This window comes from Cydia splendana, chromosome 11, assembly GCF_910591565.1.
Source record: "Cydia splendana chromosome 11, ilCydSple1.2, whole genome shotgun sequence".
In the NCBI taxonomy this organism is placed as follows: domain Eukaryota; kingdom Metazoa; phylum Arthropoda; class Insecta; order Lepidoptera; family Tortricidae; genus Cydia; species Cydia splendana.
Window position 1 is genome coordinate 19,051,192 of NC_085970.1, and position 11,620 is coordinate 19,062,811.

The following is an 11,620-nucleotide window of genomic DNA, read 5'->3' on the forward strand; positions in this document are numbered from 1 at the left end:
TGTCACACTAATGTGGAAGACTGATAGAGAGACACAAAGCGATTCGATGGCCAAGCGCAAGCGATTGTCACGTTAGCTAGGCCGCCAGTGTTAGTTGGTTATTGCCTACGAAGAAACAAGAAATAATCATACGAGCTTTACATTCGCGGGTCACGTCCGGTCGCGGTTTTCGCACACTAAGTAGTGTGTAGCGGGCATAAAGGCGTATCCAGAGTAGTCAATTTTTCGCCAATCTGATTAAATTGCCCGATCGAATCAGGACGTGCGGACGCAAACGCCAATTTGGCTCGCCGAATTCAACCGCCGATAATGGCCGATATTACCGATAAAATGGGGTGCGGACGCAAGAATACCAATTTGTGACGCCAGTATTTTCGTTCTGGGGCTTTTTTTCAATTTAGAGGGTGCTAATATCACCATAAATCTAAAATTGGTGATCAAATTGGAGATTGTCGCCAATTTCATTTCTGATCAAATCGGTCGATTTGATCATCCCGTCTGGATACCGCTTTATATAAATGATCACGTTCAAATCAATGTATCTTCTCAAAGATTTACAATAATTAATATAATTTATCTACTCGTAGCTCACGAACTGGAACTCTCTCTGCTTACGAAACTAAAAGCACTCGTATAACATAAAACGATGCATCTAAATACGTTTAGAAATATTAATTACACATGATAATCATCTCGATGTGTTTCTGTAAATCTTCTAGACCTGTTTTCGGACTTTTATTGCGTTTTGGGTCTTATTTGTTTGCTCGTTTTTATTACTCAAACCGTTGATGACATTCCTGCAGACCATTGTCGGTTGGCGCGCTTTTTTTACTTTTTTAACTATTATGGCCTGGATGGGAGTCCTTTAAGCCATTTTACTTTTTAAATTGTGAGGCGTTTTTAACTTGTTTTTTATACTTAGCCTATGGTATATTAATAGAGCTTTTTAAAGTCGTTAAGATTATCATGTTAGATGTTTGCATATCACATTAATTTTAACACAATATAATTTATGACCATGTTAATTTACGTCAGTCAATTCCGTTCTCCATCGATTTGTTCGCGTCTTTTGCGCCAATATTGTAGTAAAATACTGCCTTGCTAATTGACAGCAAGCAATAGCCAAACTATATACCCAAGTACAATAAAACGAGGTACTTTAAATATTTGGCGAGTACCCAACGCAAATACAAAATTGCGGGTGTCGCTCGCTTCCTGCCTAAAACAAGAAGTGCAGGGAACGTGTAATAGATGGCGTTGGGGACGCGCGCTTCCGCTCTGAGCACTGATGTGCACGCAAGTGCTTTGTATTTTTAATCGGGTAATATTTCATTTTATTTGAAATGATTTTAATAAAATAAGATTAGTGAAGTAAAGTAACGATGAGTATGTAAATCGATAAACAAAAACACTAATTAATTACCTAAGTGAGCTCTAGTTTTATGTCAACACAGTCGTAGTATTTTTTTACCTTTAGGACGTAGTAATTTTTGTTACTTAGAAATTAGAAATTGCCTATTACAGAATAATAGCTATCTAATCCAAATCGTTGTTTTATACTGGAAAATTGAAATGTCGATGGCAAAAACCCATCATATTTCTGAGGTATTAAAAACAGCTATTTAGGTTTATAAAACTTTATTTTTCTCAAAGAAATTACACATTTCACTTCAGAGAAACTTAATTAAAACAGAAATAATTATTATAAGATCGCTGCATAATTTATTTATGATTTATAGGTAGCAGTTGTTATACTTCTTCACTGTTTTGCAATAGTCATAATGTAATAAAATTTTATATTTTCTATTATTAGGTAATCTTAGATTTTCGCGCAAATCACTGCGCGAGCGCACGGCCTCAGTATCGCGATCTGCCGTAGGATGTTATAAATTATCTAACCGCGTGTCAAATTAATTCGAGGAATGCCCCTCTTTGAGTGGTGGATGCTTCCGCGCGCGGATTAATCGCGCAACTTACGCAAATCAGAGCAAAAAAGTCGCAAATACGTTAAAATTTAAATGATTAACAGCTCTATAATAAAGCTGGTAGAATTCGAAATGGAATAATACAAGGATGTGATATACAACGTTTTGGGTTTGAGGGAGTTGGCGAATCCGTCAGCGTTCTAGCGGATGTCGTGATCTGACCCAATTTCTGAAGAGATGGATCTTTTGTATAAACTGTAATATTTTCAGACAAGTTTAGCTTGCTGTCTAATCCATCTCAATATCGATATTGCGTAGGGACGAACAGCAAAATGAAACAAGTCAAGATGGTAAATGGAAAATTGTTTAACTAGGTATCTATTAATATATTACTTACTTTTTAAGCCCTACTTACAATTCAGGAATCATTTATATCGATAACAACATAAATGCGATATTTTGAGATTTACTTCTCGTATTAATATGTACTAAGTATTAATAAAGCAAAACACCGTTTCTATTTCTGTTAAGGCCTGAATCCATTTAACATGATCAATCCTCAACTTGTCACCTGTTAGCGAACTAGTTTAATTGCCATGCAATTAATAGTAGGTCATATTTAGGAAACTTCCTGCCTCGTACAGCTATAACTGTGCAATAAACTGTCATGTGTATTTCCGGACCAATACAACTTCAAACCTTCAAGAAAAAAGCGTACTCCCATCTTAAATGCCGGTAACGCACTTCAATTCCTCTTATGGGTGATTGCTTACCAAAATTTGGACTTTCTGTCAAAAGAAAAAGTTATATTTTGAGCATGGATCTTTTTCGCTAAACTACGTCCAAATTATCGACCTACTCCAAAGCGGAACGCCCCATCCCTACCTGAGGGCCTACCGCAAACCACGTTCGAAGTGTTGCCTCCCTGTCACACTTACGTACAAATTTACAAGTGCGACAGAGAGGCAACACGTCGAACGGTGTTCGCGGTAGGCCCTTCTGATTCTGGGGCGCGTTTACGACGGCTTGTAATAAACTACGGCTAATTTGATTGGTTTGTATGTTTTGCGCTGTTTATTAGCCTCATTATGATTTGTGAAATAATTGTAACATTACAGCATAAGTTATGTAACGTTAGCACATCTGCGTTAGGCAATCATTGTGGATTGAAATATGCTTTACGATGTGTACTCGTAATGTGTATTGTAATTTTGTTTCACGTTTTGTTTCTATCGTGCGTTTCTTCGATTAATTATTATTTAGTGTTTAATTTATTTGTAACTTTTATTGCAGAAAATAAACTTTATCGTTTGAGTAATTTATTTTATTTATTTATTTAGACATTTAAATCAGGCAACAATGCCCATATTACAAATACCTTACAGACCTTATAGTGAAATACTTTAGTTAGAACAAGTTTTTTTTTAATCAACCATGTGGCAAAGTAGAAAGTTTGTAAGTGCACACATAAAAAAGAGCTTACTCCGATATTAAAAGCCGGTAACGCACTTGCAACCCCTCTGATGTGGTCCATGAGCGATGGTATTTTTTTTTTACCATTAGGCTTTTCGTCTACTCCTTTGTGGCTATAACGCCTATAACATATAAACATACATTTTTATTTATGTATATAATAGCATAGCTGGAGACTAATTTAAACTCACGGTATCCACTGAATTTCGCTTTATAAACCAGTTTTCCCCAATTAAATACAACAAATTCGGCATCTTATTAGTTAACACCTAAATAGCATCACCGAACGCAGTTATCAAGAATCTCCGAATTATAACACCATTAACATAGTTTTCCTTATAGAAATTTGTTTTTTACACCGTGAACTGGGTGTGTGAAACGTAACAACGGCAAGTTAACGACATTCCGAACTAATACGACATTCCTAGTACGAGCTCAGTATAATCTTTACTAATGAATTCATCATAATAAAACTGTGTCGGTCCGTTTGTGGATCTAACTGACATAATCGAGTAGAATCTATGTTATTTGGGTTTATGGAAGTTTTGAAACTTCTGTCAGCGATTGTACTTTTAAGTTTTGAAAAAATGTAAGAAAATGATATTAAAATCAGATCCCTTAGGGATATTAAATTGCCTTAACATTGCCTACCATACCAAAAATTGTATGGCTTGAAAAAATAGTGATTCTCTACGCTTGGGTTGAGATTGTCTATATATAGACAATCTCAACCCAAGCGTAGAATTTTTGGTATGGTAGTCAATGTTAAGGCAATTTAATATCCCTAAGGGATCTGATTTTAATATAATTTTCTTACATTTTTTCAATACTTAAAGTCTATATAAGTATGTCAGCTGTCTATATAGATAGATATCTAAATCCCAATAATGGCCACCATTCTCCCGTTTAGTCAGTATCAACGATTGAAACTATGCATCAAATGTATCCACTGTTCTCTAATAGGTAGTTACACAAAAACGGCTAAACGTTAATTCTCTTTGGCGGAATGAAGTGTCACCCGCCGTATTTCCAGACCGGTACGACCTTCAAATCTTCAAGAAAGAGGGCACCTACATACTTCCATCTTAAAGGCTGGCAAGGCACGTCAACCTTCTGGTGTCGCATAACATGTTCACGGTAATTGCTTACCATCCATCAAGCGATTCGTTTGCTCGTTTCTACTAAAATTATAAAGAAATCTACTAAAATTAGTAGATATATTTTGTATCTTCTTAATTTAGCTAAAAATGGTATCTCCGACCCCCCGTTAGAAAGGTATTAATCCTCACTTAACGACCATTTTACGGCATCGTTCACAAATAACCTTAATTTATGGCATAGCTTAGCATCGCTACTGATGGACTCGTTCCCATACACGTTCCCATACACTTAGTGGACAACAGGCAATTTAGCTTTTTAATTTCTCTAGTGTAATAAAATTGTGTAATCCACATAGTTTCGGAGTTCGTATCGTGATTTATTTTTACGAGTATAGTTGACGGCCTACGTATACTTAAATGAACCCAAATATAGATACAAACATACTTGTCTTGCCCAAAGTATATCTAATTTTAAAAACAGAAGCTATGAGTAAACCACTTATGAGTGAATTGAAAAAAAATTGTACGTAAGCGCAGTTAAGAAGCTGTGATTAGTCTTAACCTAATTGATTCATTTGTGTTACAAAAATTAACTATGTATGTATATTGCATTGTATTGTATTTATTGTACTTAATTCGTACACATACCGGGTGTGGCCTGTAACACGAGCAAATAATTAAAACATAGATTGTACTCCTTAAACGGTGACACTTTTGTTCATCAACTTTTAAAAATTATGATTATTTAGACTCCCTATTTTTCATACAAAATAAATATTATCTTCAATAGACGCCATCGCCACGCCATTCACGCCATTGACATTGTGATTGACGATGCTTGTCACGCCTTAAACATAACAAAATTCGTAATACATTGCGTCATAGAATAAACTTTAACGTGTATTAAAAATCAAACCACAAGTTATTTTTAAAAGTCGCTGAACAAATGTTGGTCAGTATGAGTAGTACAGCCTACAGTTAATTTTTTTGCTCATATTACAGGCCACACCCGGTATAAGTCTATTGCTAACACACTTTCATGCATCCAACTTAAATAGAAATGGCTTAACTGTGGTAACACAATGGAATCAATTAACTTTAGACTAATTACAGGTGCTTAACTATGTACAAATTTTTTGCAATTCACTCTTATGATTTGCCTTTCGATTATGGCTACAAAATTTACACGGAATTTACTTCAAAATTTGTTTTAAAATATTAGGTAATAGAATGTCAAAGTCAACAGTGAGGTCAATTCATTATACATAGAGTCCGGCTAAACTAACTTTGCACCGATTTGAAAAGAACAAAGTGAGGCTGTGTCATTATTAGAAACGTCAGAATTTCATAGAAAATTGTCATTAATTTAATAATGACATTGCCACACTTTGTCATTGCAAATTCCGTGCAGAATTAACTTGGTCCGACCCTAAATCTTACTGCTACAGACCACAAGCATATGTACTTCAGCAACTTAGGTTCTTAGCTTATTACCCTTGCCTCCGCTCCGTTGAACCATAATTTTTCGGTTCAGCTCCCTAATTTTTCATAACCTAATAATTCGAAAACATACCAAAATTTAAACCAACTCTTTCTCTTTCCAGCGTCCTCCTGGGGCCAATCACCCGCCGAAGACACCGAGAAGGCGAAGCTCGTCCGCCAACCGAAGCGCGACGAGGCAGGCAAGCCCCACATCAAGCGGCCAATGAACGCCTTCATGGTCTGGGCCAAGGACGAACGTCGGAAGATCCTCAAAGCCTGCCCGGATATGCATAATTCTAACATATCGAAGATATTAGGGGCGCGGTGGAAGGCCATGTCGAACGCTGAGAAACAGCCGTACTATGAAGAGCAGTCGAGGCTGTCGAAGCAACATATGGAGAAGCACCCTGATTATAGGTTATTACCCTTTATTTTGGCTTTACACATTTGTTAAAACAGCGCCATCTATCTGACCCTTTATACACTTTATCGAACCCTAGATGGCTTAAGATCGGTTTTCCTAGGATAGCGGTGCCGTCATATAGCGGCCGTCTCCATACTAAATAATACGGCTAAATATGGAAGTCAGTATTTGTATGGAGACGGCCGCTATATGACGGCACGGCTATCCTAGGAAACCAGAGCATTATCGATAATCGATACGCATCCAATAAGGGTACATAGTTCCCTATATAGTCCATAGGTGGCGCTGTAATCAATAACAATTAATTAAGGTTAGCGGGTTTTGATGTACTCATTTCACTTTCCCAATATACGCGATTCGAAGCCGAAACTCATTAGAAACCTTTTATTGCAGCTATGCGTAAAGCGTACAGCGTTTCCTTAGAAAGGTATAATTTAAGAAGAAATTAATTGGCTAAGAATGAGTAGAAAATAAAGACTAGTTTGGGGTAACTTGCATCTTCTTCTTCTTGGGGTATCTTTAGTGGTTCCAGGCAAAAACTGTGTATTTATGAAGCTTTAGCAATCTCTAAAAGCCCTCACGAACAAATGTCTTACTTGTAACTTTATATTGATGAACATGCCTCTTCTTCCAGGTACCGGCCGCGACCCAAGCGGACTTGCATAGTCGACGGCAAGAAGATGCGGATATCGGAATACAAGAACCTGATGCGCACGCGGCGCCAAGAGATGCGGCAGCTGTGGTGCCGGGAGGGGGGCAGCGAGCTGGGCTTCCTGCCCTCCCTGTCTTCCCCGGGGCCTTCGAACTCCTCCCCCCCTCCCAACGGGGGGAGCTACCTGGCGGCCGGGTTCTCGCCGCCGCTGTCGCCGCGCGAGGACTGAGGGCCGGCGCGCGGCTGGCCCTACCCGCACGCCGCGCCCCTGGCCCTCCCCCCCTCTCACCACCCCTGGTAACTTCTAGAAAAGAAGACCTCTTTATGGAACATTTATTGTGCTACTTGCCTGTAAATTTAGGCAATATCGATGCCAGTGTCACAATTGGATCTCTCTCGTTTATACAAAATGTTTAATTATGAGATTATTCCATTAGTGAAATAAGCGTTAGGGCCCTTTAGGGGTTATTTGGAATATTTGGCGATTATGCAAAATTGTGCCAAACGTTTAACCAACAATTAGGGAATTAGATAAAAGTGTATATAACTTCAATATTTAAAAGATCAGTCCTGATATAAGGGAAATATGTACATACATCTTTGTAGATATGTAACGTTTTGGCTTATGTAGCGTAAGTTTCAGAGATTATAACTATAGAAGTACCTTTTAACTGTTTTAGACTTGGAAACATGTTCCAAGGATTGTATGTATGTAGACGCTTTAGACTTTAAATCGAGAATATATCAAACCAAAAATTCGAAGCGTATGCTTGAAAATTGTAGTGTTTTGAACACAGAACTGTTTTGAATCCAGTGAGATCTGTTAAAGCATAATGATTGTAATAAAATAATAATCTTAATACTCATAGTTTTAGTAGAAATCGCTACTATTGTAAGATACAGGTTATTTGGTATTTGTAAGAATAGTGGAAATTGTTTTTCATTTTCTGAGGACTTTTTTAAATCTTTATAAAAGATTGTTTTGAACCAGTGTGCACAAAGCTTTACATTGTCAATTCAGTAATTGTCAATTGTTTTTATACGAACCGGTGTTTTTTTTAAACGCGATTATTTTTCGCCGAGCAGGCTTGGCTCTCTAAATCTAGTATTATTTAGAGGTACAATTTTACATATCTACCAATTCTGATATGAATTCTTATTGTAACCTGTAAAATTGTAACCTTATACAGTTTTGACGTAGTTACATAAAAGAGCCAATCCATATAAAGCAATAGTAAAAATTAATGTTTTGTAGCACAGACATAGACACTAGCGACATCTAGTTCTGCTGTCAAAATAATTCATGATAAATAATATAATTAGGAGTTCTGTGGCGACTCCGTGCGTATGGTTGTCTAGAGTCTGTGGTTTAAGCAAAAATGTATTAATTTTCAAAATATGGATTGGTTCTTTTACGCCTAATTATGTCTAAATTTGGTAAAATTGGCACGAATGTAGACGCGGTATATCCCCACCGACTGGTGGGTTATTATTAAAATAAAATAAAAAATGTTCGCTTTATCAAACCGTGCAATTTTATTAGTAGGAAATAGTCTAAGCTGTAGGTACAAGCATAATAAATAAAATGTGTCATTACTTAGAAAAAGGGACTTTGGTGAGGTTGGCCGAGAGCCAAGCGCCCATTGGTTCATTTTCCCATGAAACGACACAATTAAGCGTTTATAATAAGTACAGAATACAATGTTGTATAATAGATATTTAGAGTTAAATAAACCGTGGTTGTTTGACGTTAATTGCCATTTATAATTTTTGTTATTTATTTTTCTTAAAAGTTTTTGTTTCCCTTTTTTTATTTGTAACGCTGTATGCCAGTAATCGAGAACGTAGACTAGTGTAAGAGTAAATTAAAAAAATGTGTACGTGGATTAATGTTTATGGATTAAGTAGTGTGTATTATTCTTAGTAAATGTGTAAGGGTTTAGACAGTGCCGTTAAATTATTTATTTTTATGTTGAATACATGTAAATACGCGATATTTGATGGTAAACGTTAGTAATGTGGTTGTTTAATTATTGATACTTAATATTTCACGTCTGGATGTGTCCATTTTCTTTTCATTCCATTCTTTTTTGCACAGAAATCAATGATCCTCTTGGGTAGGAAAAGCAAAATCGATGTTATGTTAACCTTCATGTAAATTGTATTTGGATAGATAAATCAAATCTTGTCTATCTAAGCATGTAAGAAGAACGTGCTACAATATTTGGACGTAATTTAGGAAAAAGGATCCAATCCACGAAAATCTATCAATAGAAATAGAATTTTCTGTCAAAAGAGTCGTTTATTTAAATGACAAATTTTAAAGGATGGATCCTTTTCGTTAAACTACATACGCCCGTTTCTTCTAGCAAACTGTGCTACTGTTGTCCCCTGGCTGACGGGACAGAACAACAAGAAATAGTTGATCCACTCATTTAGTTATGTACTGTCACCATCAAAAGTAGCGGATCAGACTACGCGTCAAAATTATCTACCATTCTCAAAGAGATACGTCTGTACCTACACCTAGAACAATTAGACTGCAATAGATACTTTCGAATGCAACTGTACAGATTTTATCTACTATAAAAGCGCGTTATTTTATACGTCAATATTGATGCCGACTGTACACACCGGTTTTGCTTTTTAATTCTGGAACATCGAATGGAAGAGACAATATTGGGAATAGATCTCGAACAACTTTTTAATTTTACTTACTTAAACATTTTCATTATTTATTTTAAAGACAAAATTTTATATAAGTAGATAATCTTGCCATGATTTTTGTTAAAAATGTAAACATCACAGTGCTTAAAATAGTAGTTTAGATTTTTTTATGACTTGTTTTTGTCTATTGTATTTTGTTGATATCTACACAGTGCACCCGTTTGACTTAGCATTCGATTTTTTTTCAAATGTATAAGTAGGTAGATTTTAGGTTTTATTACCTAGTATAAACCAGGTCACATTGTTTAAAATTGTGCCAAAACCCAAAAGTATATTAAAAAGTAAACATTAAAAATATTTGCTTTGTTTCATTTTTAGTCATAGTCAGTTCGGGTAATTCCAAATAGTCCAAAACTTCAGATAGTCATTTCGAAAATGGACTCTAACTCAATGGAATTATGGGTGATGATAGCTATTCGGAATGACCTACTTACCATTCTGCATTATTTGAAATTACCGTAACCTCGTAAGACCCACCATATAAAGTTGTCAAATTTTTAATTTGAACCTTATTCCATAAGTAAATTAGAACGAAATTCGTTTGTTTGAAAAAGCAATCAAAGAAAAGAAATGCTACTTTATTTGGTTCATGAAAGGTTCAAATTAGATTGCACGAATATGTCGGTACATTTAGTCTCAGGAGGGTAATACCAAAAAGAATAGATAGTATAGAGGGGTCCTGTCATTGTAAATTTTGTAGTCACTGTAAATTTACTGCCATCTATCGACACACGACTAAAACTCAAAATGAAAACGTATAAAGTTATCAAAAAATGTATATATATGGATAAATGATTTTATTATTTTTATATCATTTTGATCCATGTTCATTCACTGATATCTATGTGTTAAAATTGTTAAATATGAAACGGTGTCGTCACGCCATCTAGCCGAGGATAGGCTAAAGGTGTGTGCGGCATCTATTCGAGAATGACTTTTACTTGAATTCCGAGGCACGTTTTTTCCTTAGACTTTATTCGTCTTATACGAAGTTACATATGTCTTTGGTAATACATACACCTTGAGGGCAACCCCACACTAGCATGTCCCGAGCATTAGCGTCTAGTCAACTCTATGGCTGCTGCTCGACGCAACGTTGGCGCAACGCCAGCGACGCCATTTTCCATTGCGCTGACTAGACTCCGACGCTCAAAAAACGGTAGTGTGGGTGAACTTATACATTTGAGGTGTCTCTTCCAGCTAACCTTATATGGTAATTGCCTAAATATGTTATTTGACAACAGTAACATTAGCCATTATTTCTATCAAACTAAATAAAATTACAAATAGGTACATATAATATTTATTCACATAAGTATAATAATACAATAATATCAGAATAATTTCAATGAGAGCAATATCGCAATTTACAAAAATATATTATTTAAGTAATTCATAATTTACAATTTGATAATATATTTCAAATTAAGCTATAAGTGTGCTTGATTGAATATCATAAGTACTCTGCAAAAGGATACATTTTTGGTTTAGTCATTATCTACTAAATTAGTGAGATTAGTTGAAAAACAAATTAGAAAAATAAATATTTTTTCCAGCGGCGGTAGCACGGTCGCATTTGTGTCGCTTTCCACCATGCCTGTCACGTTCTAACATGTATGTAAGTGCGAAAGGGACGGGCATGGTGACGGGCGAAAAAATGAAACCATGCTGCGCCCGCAGGGCTATGTATAGACAAAGACACATATAACTTCGTATAAGACGTATAAAGTCTAAGGAAAAAACGTGCCTCGGAATTCAAGTAAAAGTCATTCTCGAATAGATGCCGCACACACCTTTAGCCTATCCTCGGCTAGATGGCGTGACGACACCGTTTCAT

The 11,620-nt window shown here is 36.0% G+C and overlaps 1 protein-coding gene across 1 annotated transcript in view; it reads left to right on the plus strand.

Moving 5' to 3' along the window:
- Positions 1 to 8,965, plus strand: part of LOC134794963 (transcription factor egl-13) — a 313,114-nt gene extending 304,149 nt beyond the window's left edge. The window contains exons 6-7 of the mRNA XM_063766836.1: positions 6,103 to 6,397; positions 7,039 to 8,965. Coding sequence (XP_063622906.1) covers positions 6,103 to 6,397; positions 7,039 to 7,285 — 542 coding nt within the window. The 3' untranslated portion in view covers positions 7,286 to 8,965. The remainder of the gene's footprint in view (positions 1 to 6,102; positions 6,398 to 7,038) is intronic.
- Positions 8,966 to 11,620: the final 2,655 nt, after the last annotated feature.